Consider the following 19,031-nt stretch of genomic DNA (forward strand, 5'->3'; position numbering starts at 1 on the left):
CTGCCTGCTCAAATTACACTTCATTAAACATGACAGAAACAGACTGGGAAAAACACTTGGGGTCTCTGTGTGGATTAATACATTCAATAAAGTGGAAGCGTATCTGTTCCATGAGAAAACACTTACTATGTGAGTTGGCCACAGACTCTCTTTCTCCAGTTTGCCAGCCCTCCACCACTTTTATACAGGTACTTGAGACAGGAATATGAATGCCCTCTGCTACTGACTGGCTGGAGTAGTGTTGTGTGGCCCACTCTGAACCACTGTGTTTACAGCACTTAGGGCCAGTGCTTTGCCAGTATAAACATTGGATATTTTTTCAGCGCACAGAACAGATAGATAGTGGACCGTGGGGAGATATTCACTAAATTTGACAAACATGTATTGGATTAGAATCACTGACCTTACCTTTAAGTGATCATGTTTGTTATGATTTATGTATATTTGGATGTAAAAAAAAAAACGAAACCACTCCTAGTCTTAAAAACCTGTGCATTATTTAAATTAGCACCTGAAGTGACAAGTGAAGTGAAGTGAAGCTCCAGAAGTAGTCGGCTTTAGAGTGGAAAGAGCTGAAAGCGCTGGCTTCAGGTGATTTTGAGGATGAATATTAAGAGTGATGAGGTTCTTGGGACATGATTGTTTGACAGCAAATTCCATATAGGGTATCTATAAGTGATTATCACAGGGACCTTGAAAATGTTTGTGCCTGTAGGATTCCATATGCTAAATTAGCAGATAGTATCTAAACTCCAGCTGTGTTCAGATAGAGACCATCTGGGCCAAAAAGTTCCCCTTGTTCCCAGAAGACGTTAAAATTATCGATAAAATTCACACTGAGAGCATCACAAGCAGAGGACAGCCAGGTGTTCATGCTAATCAGCCTGTTCAAACACCCAATTCCACGACCATATGTGGGGATTGGTCCGGAAATATAGATTTTACCTTTAAATGATTTGAGGATGTTTAACAGGTGGGCGAAATGATGCTTTAACAGTTCGGACTGCTGCTTGGGAATGTAATTTGTGCAGACATGAATGATACTATTATTTATTTCAGGGTGGGATATTATTATTACTGGCACTTTGTCCGCAAAGTCAAGCATTTTGGCACTGGGGAAACAAAGAGTATGAGCCTTTCTAACGCTCATGTTTCTGATAATGAAGTCTCAGATTATTAGTGTTATCAGAGGCTTATGGGGACATTGTGGAGGGGTGGCACTTGCAGTAGACTGCTGATCAACAGTGGCACCCCTGTGATCTGCAGTATCCAGGTGAGCCACTGCTGGATGCTCTACCCAACTCCACGAGGAAGCTGCACCAGCAGAGCTTCTGGCACAGTGATTGTTATGTACTGCAACATCCAGGAGTTACACTCCTCACCAGATGGATGGCCTGAGAGCAGTCCAGCCTTAGGTGCGGAGACAACGGAGAGGAGCCCATTGCCAGTCTGGGGAACCAATGCACAGAATGCATCTGCCTGGGTGCAGAAGACTGACAGGCCAATGGAGGGAACTCCTTTAAATCCACTCATTTAATTTCGAAGTGTATCTCCTTATCCATCTCTCCTGGAGCTGAAGAGTCAGGGTAGCGGGACAGGCTGGTCCTTTCCCAGACAATGCAGCCAGAGGAGCAGATGGTGTCTAGTCTGAAAAACTTTACATTTGATTGTTAATATAATGAAAAATAGTCTTTATCCGTGGGAAGCTTGGAGTTATTTGTCGGTTTTCATGTTGCAGTTCCTTGGGTGCTTACCCATGCTGCCTCATGCTTCAATATGCCTGAAGGAAGAAAGATGCGCTTTCTCAAAATATTTAAATTTGGCCATGAGCAGGCTTTTAGCTGTCTAGAAAACTTTTTTTTAATTTTGACCTGCAGCTATTTATAATCAGCTCCCCAGATTTGACAGTTTAGTCATTAGGGCTTCTCTGTCCACCAGGATGAGTTTACGAACAAGTACAGGCCACATTACTCATTTGTATTTGCCACAGTAATAAACCAAACAAACAAAATAAGTGAATGCAAGTTACAGTCTAATTTGTTTGGGCTGATGTGATTGCAATGAGCAGGGCTTTAAGTATGCTTTAACACATTTTTACTGTATGGCTGTTCATTTCTCCATGCATATTGAGATGGGATGTACTTTCACACAGAAAAAGTTATATTTCACATAACAATCTTTCAACACTCCATTAAGGGTTCTATGAAGCTAGTTCACCTGACACAAACAGGCTTTTTTGCATTCAGGGGAGAAGTGATGTACTCAGTCAGCCATTCCTGTGTCTTCCTTCATCCTCATCCTTAGTGTTTGTCATTTTAAGGCTTTTTTTTTTGTTTTGTTTTGTTTTTGTTTTTGTTTTGTTTTTTTTTGGGGGGGGGGTCCAAGTGTAGCAAGTATTGCTACACTTTGGACAAAAAGGTATGAGTAAGCAAGACTAAAGACAATAAAATAGCTCTTGTATCAACTCTGAGCTAGAAGCATGGTAGATGGTTCCTCCTACTGCTTCTGTGCTGATGAAAGGCTGATAGGCGAACTTCCTGGAAAATGTGAAGCAAGACGAAGCAGACTCAGTTATCCCCGGGTCGCCAGAATGACAGCAAGATGAGAACTGTTGCATTAGGTTCAGTGAAACAGCTTTGGTTCACTGCTTCTCAGGAGGATGAATCCAGTCTCATACTAGCTAAGGCCACGCAGTGGACACACTCAGTAGGGAGGTGTTCAAGTCTTGGTGCAGTGACAGGCTGCAGAGTTGGATGCATGGAGCTCTAAACTAATCAGAAAAGTCCAGGGAAAAGTCTTTAAAAAGTTTTACAACACGATAAAAATAGAAGATTACAAATATAATGGATTATTCAAATGAAACTGATGTGGCCTGGCTTGTGGCTTAGGCAGTTTTTCTTCTTGGTTGAGAATTCTTTCTGGAGATTGTATCTCTCAGGGAAAAATGAAAAAAAACAAGACCCGAAATGCAACACAGGCCATCACTGCTGCCAAGGCCAAGTCAGAGAAAGAGTTATACACTTATAATAGCCTAGGGTTAATGTTGTGAAAGAAAAAAGATCATTGGCAGTTTTTTGGGGAATCCCTTATTTATGTTACTAATTAATTTCTTTGTGTCTGGGGGAAAATGACCATCAAATAAAAAGGTAATAATTCTATTCTTCTATTCCTATTGAATTTTTGAAGACTATACACACTTGTATTCACTCATTTCTTGTCGTCAATGCAATCAACATATCATGAAACAGTGAGAAAATGCTTAGAAATTGTATTGATTAACCAATTAAAATACAGTATAAAATTATTAGACCTGCATTTTCCAATTTGTAATCAAATCTATTATGAAAGCATTATTCTAACAATCGAACCATAGCTAAATAATGCACATAACACTGGTTAAATCATGTTCACTCATGAAAGAATATGTGTGACTTAAATTAACAAATATTGAAGCAGAGTTTAAATTTCCATAATATTAAACTAGTTAAATTGTTCTAAAACACAGTCAGTTAACATGGGTTAGACAAGTCAAGATACATATATATGTATACATTTAGTAGCATTTTATGACCAATTCAATTCCCTCTTATTGTGCATTAAAAAAAGAAAGAGAGGGAGCGACTCAAAGGAATGTGGCTTCTCCTAAACTTTAAGACTTGACAGATAGTGAGCTAGAAGAAGAAGGGAGTATAATTCATTCAAGTTGGTGAAGACTGTATCTGAAGAGAAAACTAAAGTCTGTGGTGGAAGAAGTTGCCGGTTTTTAGGTTTTTCTGTCTCCTTAACATCATTATGTCTTTAGGTCAGACATCATTGGGTCTGTGTGTGCGTGTGTGTGTGTGTGTGTGTGTGTGTGTGTGTGTGTGTGTGTGTGTGTGTGCGTATGTGTGTGCGTGCGTATGTGTGTGTGTGTGTGTATGTGTGTGTGTGCGCTGCTCCTGCACCTATACAAACAGACTGTTAGACCAAAAAAATAAAAACACTTAATGTTTCTGAAAGTATTCGACTTTTCTTTTATTCCTGGGTACATTCTCGTACAGGGTTATGGGCCTTTTCTGGAAAAAAGGGTTGCTGCAGCATATAAAATAGTATGCTTGGCATGTGTAATATAATACGATGTTCAAATGCCAGGCAAATCTGGCATCTCATGTAAAGGTTCATGCAAACAGGACCCAGAATCAGTCAGGTCATTTCTCACAGAGGGCCTGTGAAACAGCTCAAACGTTTTCCCTATCACAAGAGAGATAGTATGCAAACATTCACAGGGTCTAGTGCATGTATTCTGTAATGCCACTGTAGAAATACATCTCACAAAAATACACAAGAAAAAAATGACAGTACAGTACATGGCTATTTTTGAATCATGTCACTTCAGAGTCACATAAATATCCTGTAATAGACCTAGTCCCATTTTAGTTGTTGTAGTTGAATATATGTGCAGCGATGTCTGTGTAGTCACTGTAGTATGAGCATTTATTACCAAGTTATCTGTTGTAGCATGGTTCTGGTCTTTCCAGAAGACTTTTCCAGAGCTTTTGCCGTTTAAAATGTCACATTTACCATTACGATGACAGTGTGTTTATGGTATTATTACATGATGTTTACATTGTAAAGCTTTTTACAGCTTTCTAGTGCATTTCAGCACATTATGAAAGAAATAGATCTACTATATAGGTTTTTTAAGACTTCATGTGGAGAGAAATGCAGTAGAACAGGGTATTTTTCAAGCTCTCGCCACTGTTTTAAGCTTTAACAATAGCTGCCCTGTTGTGGGGTTGATGGGCCATAGCACTGTCCTCATGTCTCTGTAAGTTTTGTGCACGCAATTCAAAGTTCTGCACTGTGACCTAAGAGAATAAACAAGTATGCATCATACATGTACGTACACACACACACACACACACACATTTCCTACAGGCTGTGAAGATTTAACAAGTCTTCAGCACATACAGTTAAATTAGCACAGCTGGAGGGAGAATGTCAGCGGGATGCTATGTATGCATGAGATGTATTCATAAAATAGTAAACTGGGCCTCATTCAGCTCCTTATATCCCCTCCTCTCACTGCATTAATCTCTTTATCCTGCATTGGAAAAGCCACTTCAAACAGGGGCATATGATTTAAACCACAACACTCGCCTTAATGAGTCCGGGAGATGAGAGTTTGTCTGGCAGAAGTGCACAAATGTTACTCCTGCACGAGATGCCATCCAATAGAAGTACAAATAACTAAGTTGACCCTGCCCTCCTTTTGAATGTGCAGCTTTATTTTTGAGAAAACTGAGAGATTAGAGTAAAGGTACATGAATCTTATTTTTTAATCTCAGTCACAGCAAGCAAAATCCTGAAATTGATTCTCGCCACAAGCATTCAGGAATCGCTACAAAGACTTCACACGCTCCGAGTCAGTCTGGGTTAACAGCTCATGGAGGAGGAAATGGGGTTGAGAGTGTGATGGAGGAAGGAGCAGAGGGTGGGGGCTGGAGGAGCAGGCTTGCTTTAACAAGCTTATCTCACTCCCTGATTTAGTTTGGGCCATCAAAGTGTTGAGTGCCGCCGTCGCTAGGGGCAGTCGTATTTTTTGACCGCTACCTGTGACAGCAATTACAGGCTCTCCTTTCAAGTGTGACTTTGTTTTGGTGGCGGACTTTACTGTTTGGGTAGAAGAAGATTACCTCAATGTTCTGCAGCTGGAGCATAATCAATGCCTCACAATGCGAGGTGTTGTGCCCCTCTAAATCAACCAAGCAGCCCCTGCCACTGTTTCTTTCTGCCCCCTTTATCCAGCGGGATGTTGTGACATTATTGTCAGTACAAAAGCACTGTTGTTTAAAGGCATTCATATACATCACAGGGAAATATTCCACACTGCTGCCACTGTACAGCCGCTTTCAAAAACAGAAATGAACACTTTACACAAAAAAGGGAAGCAGAGCCTGCTTTTATTTCAATAACAAACTTCATGAATACTATAGTGTATTCACAACAAATGAAGCATGAATACATACTGTGCAGCATCTGCATAATTGCATACCTGTAACCACAGCATTGTTAAGAGTTATATTTTGTCTGCCGCTTTGCAGCACACAAACTTCAATGCTTTTTGCCCTTCTTTCATTAGCTGAACATTTAACAAACAGATAAGTTAGCTTTGTATTCCTAAGGCATGGCTTTGTCTACATGTGTGTCAGGACCCAGGTCTATGCCAGCTTGTCTGCATGTAAGAAGGCCCCTCTAATACCCAGGGAGCAGTCCTCAACCTTAAAGTAGTTGCGAGGAAAGAGGAGCTCTGGAGCAGTGTTGAAAACTTATGAGAGATGAAAACTGTATGAGTGATCTCATTCACACCACGGACCAGAAAAAAAAGATTGTTTCAGGGTTTGTAACATATTGCAGGTAATAAAAGTGTGGCGTGATGTGCTGAGATGCACTGTGGTGTTTGGCAGTGTGTTGAGACCGGGAGGTGGAATGAAACTGAGCCATACCTCATGTATTATATCTTCTATCTTTTGTTTGCTTGTTTGTGTAATCAACGCAGGGCCCTATTTTATTTGTCAGATCAGTGTGACACAGTATATTTACACTAGGCACAGCTAGAATAAGGCTAGGAGAATCATTAAGGATCCCAACCACCTGGATAACGGCCTTTTCTCCCTGCTGCAGTCAGGAAGAAGGTCCCAGATACCCCTCCTCCCTCAAACACATATATTTGTCATTATTCCTATTCTATTTAAACTCTTTTTAAAGTACAAACTGAAGGAATTACATTTCACACATATGACAAAAAACCTGACTATGACCAGGCCAATTAGTGTGATGTATGATGCATCATTGTTGTGTATATTCAGCACAGGAAATAAATCTGCATGCAAACATTTCTCTCTCTCTCGCTCGATGCCTCTAAATTTCTCCACTATCTTCCCATGTGACAGAAAAATGCAGAGTCGCACCCTGTTTTTCATTCTATACTGACTGCATATCAGTGCTATGTAGACATAGATTAGTGGTGAGTGAGACAGTTTTACATGGACATTTAGGCTATTAGCATTTTAAGGATTGAAAATGCACCAGGCAATGTGTATCAATCATTTAAATCTGTTTATATTAGTATTAAACAACATGCTCTTTTAGAGAAAGTGACTCACATGGGAAATGATTGAAGTTTCACATCTTTATTTTGTCATATATAGAAGTATTAAAAGGTGTATTGTTGGACACAAAACAACAATAAAGCTGTTGTTCAGTGTGCCACAGAAAACTTGCAGCTTTATTCTTATAAAAGATCAGTAGGAGTGACTTATTTTATAATTGTACCCCTGATCTCCCAATACATAATATAAATATGTATGTAAGGTTTTTTGGTTTTTTTTTTACTGCACAAGTTTGCTCATCATAGTAGGCAAAGACTTAATCTTATCTTCTACTGAAATAGTTTTATTTACATTCATACGTTGTTCATTTGACATAATCAACACAGTGGAAATATGAGTGGACATAATTTCAGATTATGTTTTCTTCAGAGCACAGTGTTCCAGGTAAATGTGTTGGTCCTATTTAACATAATATTGTCATGCATTTGGGAATTCAGCTTAACTAATCCCTGTGTACTTTTTTATAAACAATGAACCAAAATTGAATCCTAAAATGTCAATAAAGGTAACCGTTGATGTGTTTACTGCCTCGCACCCTTGCGCTGTAAATTATTTTCAACAAATGACAAATGACAAACCTATTAAAAATTAACCCAAATGGAGCAGCCTGGGCCTCAGAAGCTGCTGCTGCATTTCTGTTTTGCTGAGAAGAGATTGTGGACTTAGCCTTGTTGTTCAATATTCTGTGAATAATTGAAACTGACTTCTTGCGCCTCGTGTCTTTGTACAATTAACTCTCTAATCTGACATCAAAAGGAGTAAAAAAATGCTTACAAGATTGTGAAATTGTGCATCTCTTATATAGCTAAGTTTCTAGAGCAATTAAATTTTTTCTCTCTTTGTCTTCCTTTCTCTCTTGTGGCCTGTTCCTCTCTCAGGTCGACTTGCTTGTGCCAACCAAGGTCACAGGTATCATCACTCAGGGAGCTAAAGACTTTGGCCATGTGCAGTTTGTTGGCTCGTACAAACTGGCATACAGTAATGACGGAGAGCGGTGGAATATATATCAAGATGAGAAACAAGGGAAGGACAAGGTAAGCAGCTCTCACACCCCTTAACATCTCTGAACAAACACATGTGGAACAGGTTCAAGCTGTTATCTGCCAAATTTCAAACTAACAAGAAAGCACATCTAGAAAAAACGATCTCTATTGTCATGTTCACAAAGCTATTACATTGAAAAGTCCAGTTGAATCATAAATGCATGCTTGTGGATACGGTGAGTACCAATGTTTTGAATTATATATCACACCGTGATGGAAAGCATTCTGGGTAGAGAGAAGCAACATTAACGGAGAAATGCACAAGAAAAACAGAACAGTCGGACAAAAACAGACAGAAAAATAGAAAGCAAATGTCAAAAGGACAGTGAAGCTGTTCATTCTGGACCCTCTCTGTTTTGCCTTTCCACTTGCCTTCAGCATCTGCTTATCTGTGGCTCAAACAGAGCTTGCCCGGTCTTTCCTATTGCCTCTCTCTGCTTCGGGATCAGATAAGACTGTGCTGTCAACCAGGCTTGGCCAGTTCTATGCTGAAAATCTTGTTTACGGCCTTTCAACGGACTACACATGTCCATTCCAATCGCCCACGACAACAGAGACAGTCCAGGGCTGCAGCAGCCTCTCTGCTGATATCAGTAGAGCTGCAGGCGCAGGGCTGCAGATGAAGCCGAAGCCCCTTGTCTTTCAGATACTGGTGGCAAGTGAGGTAGTGTTTACTTTTCTCTCTTGCAGTGTTATTGAAAGATAAGCAACACTTCGTCTGCTTATTTGGATATTGGTGATTCCTATAACTTTGGAAAACTCAAGAAGCCAAGATCTAGCAGAATTATGTATGTATGTGTGCATGGGTATGGGTGTATGTATCTATGTGTATATATTTTATCTATTCCTTTTATTTAAGTATGAGATGTGTGTGTGAGTGATGACCGAAGATGGAGCTGTTTTAAATTTTCGTTGTATTCACCTCAATGCAATGACAATAAAGAAGATTCAATACATGCAAATTATAACATAAGCAAATAGCGGTCAGTGGTTGAAATCAGTCTGCGTTACAGTATGGTGCAGTGAAACAATATAGTATTTACTGTATAATCTGTTGCGGTGTTAATTTATGACTTGATTACAACTGTAAAAGAAGTGTAGAGGAATTTTAAGGTGCCATAAAAAAAAGTTTTAGGTTTGAATAATCATTAACAAATTCGACAGTTTGAATGTGTGAAAATTGGTCACCCGCAATAAAAGATAGCTGTGCATAATTTTTTGTAAAAAGTGGAAAAGTAAAAGTAAAATAATTGGAATCTGAGTATGTGTAAGATATAAAGATGCAGAGAGAATGTATTCATGCTTGACAAAAGACGTTTTTGTGTGTGTGTGTGTGTGTGTGTGTGTGTGTGTGTGTGTGTGTGTGTGTGTGTGTGTGTGTGTGTGTGTGTGTGTGTGTGTGTGTGTGTGTGTGTGTGTGTGGCTAACCAACCACTCAGAAATTAAAGCAGAAAGAAAGTAGCAAATTGTAAAAGTTCAAATCACTTACTGTAGGAGAACATTTGATTGATTAAATTGGATTGATTTAGATTGTGCTGTATCTTGGCACAAATTAATTTAGGCTTTTAATTCAAAATTCATCCTCACAAGTGAAACTAATAACCCACTTTTTCAATAAATGAAAAATGTTTAGTATTAAATTTGACTACGTACTCGATTTCATGGTTACACTGCGCTCTCTGCCCAGCAGTCAGTGTACATAAAAGTGTCAGTTATGTCTGGCTTTCTCATAAAACAGACTCCAGTTTGTAGAGGGGTTTGTGGTAACTTCCACTGCCATTTCAGAATACAATTTTCATAAAGAAGGCCTTTTATTGCATTTGGCTCAATGTGATAGCTCTAAAGCTGAAATATGACAGCACCTTGTTAAGGCAAATAACACCCTTCAATAGCCAGATATCAATGTGTGCCCCTATCCTTATCCTTAGCCAATGCCTGGGAATATTTTACCATATCTCCAGTTCAAATTCCTTGCTTGAGGAATTTACACCAACGATGATCTGTGGACACGGGCCACTGCACTCTCAGCATGATTTTCACTCAAGCAATTTCAATGCTGAGCACTGGATGACTTCCAGAGAGATAGCAAATGGTTCCAATGATATCTCAGCAACCTACTATTATTATTATTATTATTATTATGTTTTATTTTAAAATCTAATTTTCAGAAGCAACTCAATGGAGCACTGCAATTTTGTCCAGCTACCCATGGATTTTAAAATCTCTTTAAACTAGATGCAAGCTTTTTTTTTTTTTTTTTTTTATCACTGTCAATAGCTTTCCCTGTGTTGTTAATTCAGAGCAAAACCATGGATAGGCAGTCAATCCGTGTGTGTGTGTGTGTGTGTGCGCGCTCTGTATTAGAGGGCAGGCGTGTTTAGCGAGGCTTCTGAGAATGTCAATCAGTTTGTCCCTAGACGGAGCCAAGGGGCTGTTCAGATGTATGATACTTCAAGGTGTTTTCCCCCTTCAGTCAGCTGAAGCAGTCATTAATGCTAGAGGACACATTTGGCTGTTGGACCCCCGAGGTTCCTCCTGCCACACCACAATGCTTCACTTGGCAGGGATATACTGTGTGTGTGTGTGTGTGTGTGTGTGTTTGGGTGTTTGGTTCGGGCACAGTGGTAGAGGCTTGTAAGTATTCTTCTCAGCTCTTCCCTCCAGCTCCTGTGTGGCAGAGGCTGCAGGCAGTTAAGATCTAGATTGAGAGAGGAGGCTCTGTCAGAATACATATGTCGTCAAAGGGGGGGCACAGTGGCACACACCACCATATCCCTTTGCGAAACCCAAAGCGTGCCTTGTTTGCCTTTTCTTAACACAAATCCCACATACCTGTGTACCACACTTGTAAATGAGACAAGTAACAATAAAGCCCATTGTATAAACATAATTCAGCCAAGATACATTCCATAATTAAAGATACTGGCTCCGCTGCATTCCCACTTGCACACTATTTCCACACCTGGGTCACTACTTCGCCTAGTCCTGCGCCGCTGCACTTTCCTGGGTGTCAATATTTACACAGTCAGTTGATGGGGGCAATCAAGCACAAAAGTAATTGATTTATGTGTAATAGTGTTTCACTCAGGTGACACAGGGTTAATTAGCCATTTGAACATTCAATCCCCTCCAGGTCAGAGAGTAACAGAACATTAGATAGCTGTGAATACAACCATCTGTAGATTAGCCACTAACAAAGGCATATTTTATTTTTCGACAGTTTGGGATAATATTGTTTTCAAAGGATTATCTAGATAATATATCGCCAGCCACTTAGAAAAAAAGGCTAGTTGTACATTTCTTTTTGATAGAATGTAAGTGCCACTTCTCAGCCGGCAGGCCTCTCTTGACCTTTCACTGAAGACGCAGCTGAGATTTTACCATGGCGGGCTCAGGCAACATGAGGGCAAGGAGCAAAGAGATCTGAGTGACCTGCTCTCTTAACCTGTGCAGTGGGTTTAAATAATGGAGTTTGGGCAGTGTTGTATCTCCAGGGGAACACAAGGCCTCTTCTAGTAATGTGTACCCGTCACTCTACTAGCTTGCACAATCAATAGTTGGGAGCAGAGTTGTGACTGCTGGGTCAGTCTGGAGACGAACAGAGAAATATATCCTTGTGCCCCAACTGTTGGATAATATAATTATACTTGGGGGTGATTGACTGAGACGTACCACTCGCTACTTCCCACATTCTTGACTAGAAACCAAAATCTTAAGGGAAATAAAAACACAGAGGATGCGTGTTTGTAAGTGACCAGAGAATTTATTTTCCCAGTGCTGCTGCCACTCAGACTGGCTACAAGTCCGCTAGGCTAAATGTTTTTTTCTCTCTCTTTTCTTCACTATCAACAGTACTGCCAGATTTTGTCAACAGAATTCAATATAGACTAACAGTTTACACTGAAACACAATTACATTTTGATAGTTTTTCAGTGGCCAGTGGTTGTCCATTAACACAAATACAACCTCCTGCACTGGCTTTACCATTATTCTCCTAATGCTACTGCTATCATTCCGGCTGGCCACAGGTTGAGCTCCAGCTGCAGCAGCCGCCTCATTTATACACTGCTGTACCTGGGTTTTATTTTCTAAATGTTGTATCTGAATCTTCCCACATCCCACAAAATCTATTCCTTATTTTATTTGCTCAATAAAACATAGTTACACCCATTCAGTTCCAGTGCAGTAAGATCACCATTTACAGCAGCCATTGTGTCATGGTTACTTTTCAACTAGCATGCATGTGAATCCCTTGTCCACACTACAGTAATAATGCATGTAATGCAGTAATAATAAAAATGAAACTGATTCCCAGGAACTACATCATTTTAGCACATGTAGTAAAAAAACAGAAATAAAATAGTCCATATTGGATCCACAGCAAGAGTTTAGATGTTCTTAATTCATGGTAACTTTGAAAGTAAACTAGAATTTGAGTTAAAAATATCATTGGAAAGTCACATTATAACAAGATGTAGAGTCTGTAGTGCAAATTACTTTGAATTAGTATTAAAATAAAGTACAGCTGAGGATAATGGGAGTGTCCTGAGTTTTGCAGGTATTTGGGCATAAACTATTGATGAACAGGTGATCAAAATAGATTATGTCGAGGTATACCACACAGCAAAACTTTAACTTGCTGGTAGAATGAGAAGAAAAGTCAGTCACCACAGTCCAGGGTTTCCCACAGCACTTTACAGTTAAGGCGGCTGCCTTAGCAACACACGCCTGCCGCCTTAACTACCGTCTTAAAAAAATAAAAAATAAAAAACAAAAATAAATATATATATATGATCAGGGCCTGAATTTCAGCGCGGGATTGCAGGTATTGCGCACAATTTAATTGATTCCCGCAAATCCAACACTTATATTCCCGCACACATTTACAGCGATGTATATTAATGTTCAACCAACGTCTGCAGCGGTGTTTACTGCAGGACGACTGGCCGGAACCGCTATGTCCGACTGTCTGACTTCGACCCTGAACACACCTGTAGCTCTCGCTGTACCTCCCGCTAGCATAACACAGACACGCTAACAGTGATATTAAGTTTAAGGAAACAAACACAGACCGGTGGTTAAAACATAAATCTACATCATCTGAGGCAGAACCTGCTCAGAAAAACTAATGAAAACAGCGCCATGTGATGTCATCATTAACAACGTTAATCCTCAGACAGGTAACTGTGACGTTACTATAGCAACACGTTTCAGGCTTTCTCATTCAGCAGTCCTGAAGAGAGAGAGTGAGGCAGATTCAACAAAAACGTGATGCTACTGAAGCTGAATATCACTACTTAACTGTATAATACTATATAACTTGTAATTACTATAAAATATAGTTCAGAGAATAAATTAACTATATAAAATAGACTCACTGGCCTAACCTGTGCAATCTAATTTAATCCAATACAGCAGCTCTGCTATAAATTCTACATTTATGAAGTTTATACTACATTTTTTAACAAGAAGGTGAAAATTCTGCTTTATGTTCATTATTGAGTGATGGTGGTGTATTAGGATGCATTATATTGAATGGTGTTCTTAATATTTTGTCCATTCCATCAACATACAAGAGGAGGGCAAAATATTAGGAACACCTTTCAATATACATACAAAGTTGTTTGCCAATATGCTGTTTTTGAGGATATTTTCATCACATTGCTCATCCCTTTTCTATTTTTTCTTTCTGACATTGTTTGTCCTTTTATTGTGATTCCTCACATGTCCTGTTCCAGACACTTTATTTTACTGACATTGCCTCTGACACTCTGCAGGTCCCCAGACAGTGGAGGAGAGATTCTTGTCATATTTCAATCAGCTGCTGCTTTTATGGCCCTCCTGGCCTGTCTTTTATAGTGTGCTATCATGCACCCTTCTTGTCACAATTCAGTTGTGGCAACTCTCCTGGAAGTGACACATCTCTCGCTTCCCAAAGTCAAACGCTGCATCTCTAAAATACAATAAAAAGGTAGAAAGAGGAGGTCAGTACCCAGTGGTTTTAGAAACTGGTAGAATTTTAGGTTCTATGTTGACTGACTTCCTTTACTCAAGGTTTCTTATGATGCCAATGAATGTGAGTGGTATGCACAAAATTGTTGCAAAATTGGGAGAGCAGACTCGCTGCTTTATTGGCTGTCACCACCACTTCACCACTGTGATACTCAAGGCCATACTGGTGTAATACCTTCTGCAGATGTTTCTAAATTTAGAAATCGTAATTTAGAAATGGGTAAAGATTAATGTTTTTTAATAGTGAGTAAAGGAAACAACACACAACACAGCAGGAGAAAAGTGAGACTGGCTGATACCATAAACTCTAAACTGAAGTTGTACAAATATTAAGTCAAGTTGTTGATTTAACAATTCACAATACAGAGAGCAATAACTGACATTATCACCTTCAGATTCAACTGAAACTCAGTAGGCTATGGTCTATTTATTACACATTCATGCTAAAATGATCTCTTCACATTATACAGGGAAGTGATTTTCAAGTACTGAGCAACATTAAACACTCATTAGTTTCTTAATAACTTTAATTGTGGTTATAATTTTATAGGAAGAAAACATGACATATAGAGAAATAGGAGAAAAGGGTTGAGATGACAGAGGGCAGAGAGCCATGTGATGTTGTGCTGTTTGCTTGTCTGCACGTGCAGACCCTGTCTGACTTCAGCCTAAGCTCCAATAGCTACACTAGAGATGAGAAAGACAGGGGAGAGAATGGGGTTCACTGCAGGAGGAAAATGATGAAAAAGAATGTAGGATGAAAAGGTGGCCTGCACTCGTTTATATTAGACATGTGAAATAAGGAAAGCGATGAAAGAGTGCAGCTGAACTCAAAGGGGTCTGAACTCAGTCATTTTGAAGGTGGTCAGACGTGTGGGCTGTTGCACCTGTAACCAAACAGTCATCTCACACCTTCCTGGAGTACATCATATTCAATGTAGCAAAGTGAGAAGTTAATCCACTAGAGGGCAGCAAAAATGAGACTTTCAGAGGGTGTTAAGTTACTCTTCGAATACAACAATATTATTTGTGCAAACTGACTTATGCCTGTTTCCATTTTAAAGTTGGATTCAGCAGTATGGTAAACAAAGTCTTTATAGGATATTCTAGCTGTCTCTGGACAGGTTTGAAAAATACTTAATTTCATTGCCTGGGTCATTTGGAAATCAGTATGCCTGTAAATGTTATGTAATCCCATTTGTATAACCAATTATGTTGACACACAAAATACAATTCAGACCAATTCCTATTGTCAATCCGATCATCTTGTTTTCTAATCAGCATTTTCTTTGTTTATGTGATTAATTTTTTCCAGTTGGCAGGATGTATACCCTATCTTGGCATCAAACACCAGCCACTGTATACTCAAAATATGGCAAAAAAGTGAATTTGTCTCTCTGTCACTAAACATGAATAGTCTAATCTTAAAAGCTCTTCTCCTTTTCTATTTTAGGATATATACATATACACACACACACACACACACAAATCCTCAACTTAACCTTTATGTGTTTTGGGTGCAAGTGCACGTGTCACAATGAAATCTGCAAGATCATGTTTTGATTGCATAAACGCCTATGAATATTTGAAAAAGAATTAGTTGAAGCTTTACTATAGAAAAGGTCAGGCCTCGTCTCATGCACCTGTTTGGATGTGGCACGCTGATTTTCCATTCCGCACAACAGTGAATCCCATTACATCCAAATTACACAGGCACAATCATGTCTGTTTAATTGAAATGATCATATCCTTCAATGGAGCAGTCCCTGTAGATACATTTCTTCCTAATATACTTAATTTTACTGTCTATTAACCACACACAAACGCAGATCTTGCAGTAAGAGCTTGCATCCCAGTATGGCACTTATGTTTGTTTGTATGTAGTAATCAGTTAACTCTTGCAACACTGTTTAAAGACTTTAAATATCTTGTAGCTACAGTTGAATTCATACAAAAGGAGAGCATACAATGACATGTGTCTATTGACCAGAGTAATGTTTAGCTTGAAGTCAAATAAATTGGGTTTTCAACAGGATGTCCTAGTGGCTACATGACAAGCCAATACTAGAAAGGTTTGACATCAACATTTCTGGCAGCAACCAAAGCCTTTTCTTTATTGTCAAGGTGAAAAACCAAGAAAATGTACAACACAACTGAAAGAAAACAGGAGCAACAAGCATTAGGACATGTATCTGAAAATGCCTGTCACTAATTGTGAAGGTGGGATTTCCAGCTGTGCCATTCTAACAATGCACCATTTTACATGGGGGTAACTGTTGATGTGCTCACATGTGTGTCATATAAAAAAAAATAACAAGAAAAGGTTTGCGTTGAGACAATGCGCTGGTATTGGCATAGTTTGAATTGACGTCTTGATTGGATTGCACTTTATTCGGTACCTGTTCAGGCATGAGGCCTCCGATGTAATAGGCTGGAAAAGTGAGACAATGTTCTCCACCTTTTTAATAGACAGCCGTGAGACAATGACGTGTTTGATTTTTCGCCGAATATATTTTTCTGCAAAATGTTGAATTCAAAAGCACACTGTGGTGTCTGCAGGTCTTGAATTTGATTGTCATTCTTCAAGTCTTAAAAGCCACATAATAGTCCTGCAGCGAAAAAAAATCTTTTTTTTATTTGGTGGTTTGTTTTTGAAGAGAAAACACCATCAAGCAGACAAAATCTTCACTACAGTTCCCGTTTTTTATGTATAGAATCCTTATCATGAAGTTGCAAGAATAATAATGCTCTTTGGTGCTGTTTTCTTAGGTATTCCAAGGCAACTTTGACAACGACACGCACAGAAAGAACGTGATAGATCCACCTATCTACGCTCGGCTCATTCGGATCCTTCCCTGGTCATGGTATGGCAGGATCACTTTGCGTGCAGAAATACTTGGATGCACAGAGGAAGAATGAAACCCTTTCCTCCATCTTTCTGCTCTGCTCTGCCCCCTGCCCCCTCCCCCCTGTCCCTTGGCATACTGGAGGATCTCTCCCAGTATTTCAAAAATAAACTGTGCAACCTGTAAAAAGAAATTGATTTCCAATGGATTTTTCAAGAATAAGTGTTTGGTTGTGGTGGGTTGCTGTTTGTTCTTTTGTACAATGATTTAAAACCTGCCCTTGTTCCACTTTTGTCTTTTCATTTACTCTTTAAAAGCGATACGTGTCTTTTTATTCTCCTCGAGATTTACCATCCTGTTTGGAATGAACTTCTGTAATATATATGGGAGGGGTGGGATTGGGGAGATTGGAAAGGGGGGTGTCACTGTGGTTTTAACTTGTTGCCATGGAAGCTATTGTACAGTGTCACTTTTTAACAAAGATGTGAATTCTGTCTGCCGTGCTTCATTGGACATGATTAACCAATTTCATTCCATAACTAAACTGTCTAAAATACTATGTAGAAATCTGATGTTATCACACTATCGAATATATTTTTACTTTGACAACTACACTTCCTGAAGCCATGCTTTTACCCTGACGGACACTGGCATTACTACATCAATCAAAACACTATTAATGCTCTTGTATTATATGTAAAAGACTAAAGAAACTGCATGGTGCGTGAATTATAAATGTATATTATGACAAATCATTTAAAACCTGCTGCCCTGAGAGCAATGGCTTTGATTTAGGGACCTATTTTTATGTGCATTTTTAAATAGTTCTGAAACATTACAACACACTGCAAAAGCTTACTGATGATGACTGATATGTGAGACAATAAACAAACACTGCAGTTAAAAGTGATACTGCAGCTCTGACACTGAGGCTCATACAGGCTGTCTCTAGTTGAAATGTCTTATTGCTCTCATAAGAAGTTTCCATTTTCTTTTAATTCGTATCTATTTGATTTTCTGTATACTTTTTCTAAGATTGTTTGGATTATTGTTTGTGCTTGTTCATTTTTTTAAATATATTTATTTAGATTTATCTGTCTCAGCTGTCAGACTCATAAAATCTGTGTTAAATGTCCTCTTATTGTCTTGGAGATCTAAGTTGAATCAATTAAAAAGCTCAGGATAGATTTCATTGATAACAACCCACACGTGTAATTTTTGGCTACCTATTTAAGATATCTGTATCATTATTATAACAAAATGTCAAATGAGTCAGAGCAGTTATTTAATTCATTGGCATTCATGCATAATTGGAATATTAAAAGCAGTCTTCAATTTTCTGTGAATCCTTTGATATGATATGATAAACGCTAATTAATTTCTTTATTTTCAAAAGAGAGTAAATGCCCAAGATAAATTATATATTAATATATGTTATCTCAAATCTGCAGTGATCATGAAACTCAGTAAAAGTACAGCACTCCAAATTAAACATGGACAGTGTCTTTATTTCAGGGGGATTAATCTTTATTATTATACTGGATAGCAATGAAACATTTAAGATGTATATGTTTTCTGATGACGCGACAGCAGTGCTCTGCATGTTCAAGTGATTTCAGGGTGCTCAAAGTATTTAGATACATTAATGTTACAGGGGATAAATATATGCCGGTGTGCCAAGCAGAAAACGGAAAACAAGCTGGGTTTTGCAATTGGCTGCAGTAAATGAATACCAATGCTCGGTTGGTTAGAAAATGGAAGTAAACATATAGCTGAGGTATTGCAGCAGTGTCAAACCTTGCAGTCCGTTCAACACGGATTGAAAATAGGATCGGATTACTCTTGTAATTTCCACTCTTGACTAATTTTCCCAAAGCTCTCATGTGCTACAATAAGTGCTGAATAGAAGTGTGTCTACTTTTAGGCTCCATATGTCAATTAAGACTTGTTAGCTTTCAGTCACCGAACTAACCAATCTT

General features: G+C 38.9%; 1 protein-coding gene across 1 annotated transcript in view; it reads left to right on the forward strand.

Moving 5' to 3' along the window:
• The window catches only part of LOC133978730 (EGF-like repeat and discoidin I-like domain-containing protein 3), an 88,031-nt gene extending 70,906 nt beyond the window's left edge, over window positions 1-17,125 (forward strand). Inside the window, exons 9-10 of the mRNA XM_062417033.1 lie at window positions 8,030-8,185; window positions 16,976-17,125. Of these exons, the coding sequence (XP_062273017.1) occupies window positions 8,030-8,185; window positions 16,976-17,125 (306 nt within the window). The remainder of the gene's footprint in view (window positions 1-8,029; window positions 8,186-16,975) is intronic.
• Window positions 17,126-19,031: the final 1,906 nt, after the last annotated feature.

This window comes from Scomber scombrus, chromosome 4 (assembly GCF_963691925.1).
Source record: "Scomber scombrus chromosome 4, fScoSco1.1, whole genome shotgun sequence".
NCBI lineage: Eukaryota > Metazoa > Chordata > Actinopteri > Scombriformes > Scombridae > Scomber > Scomber scombrus.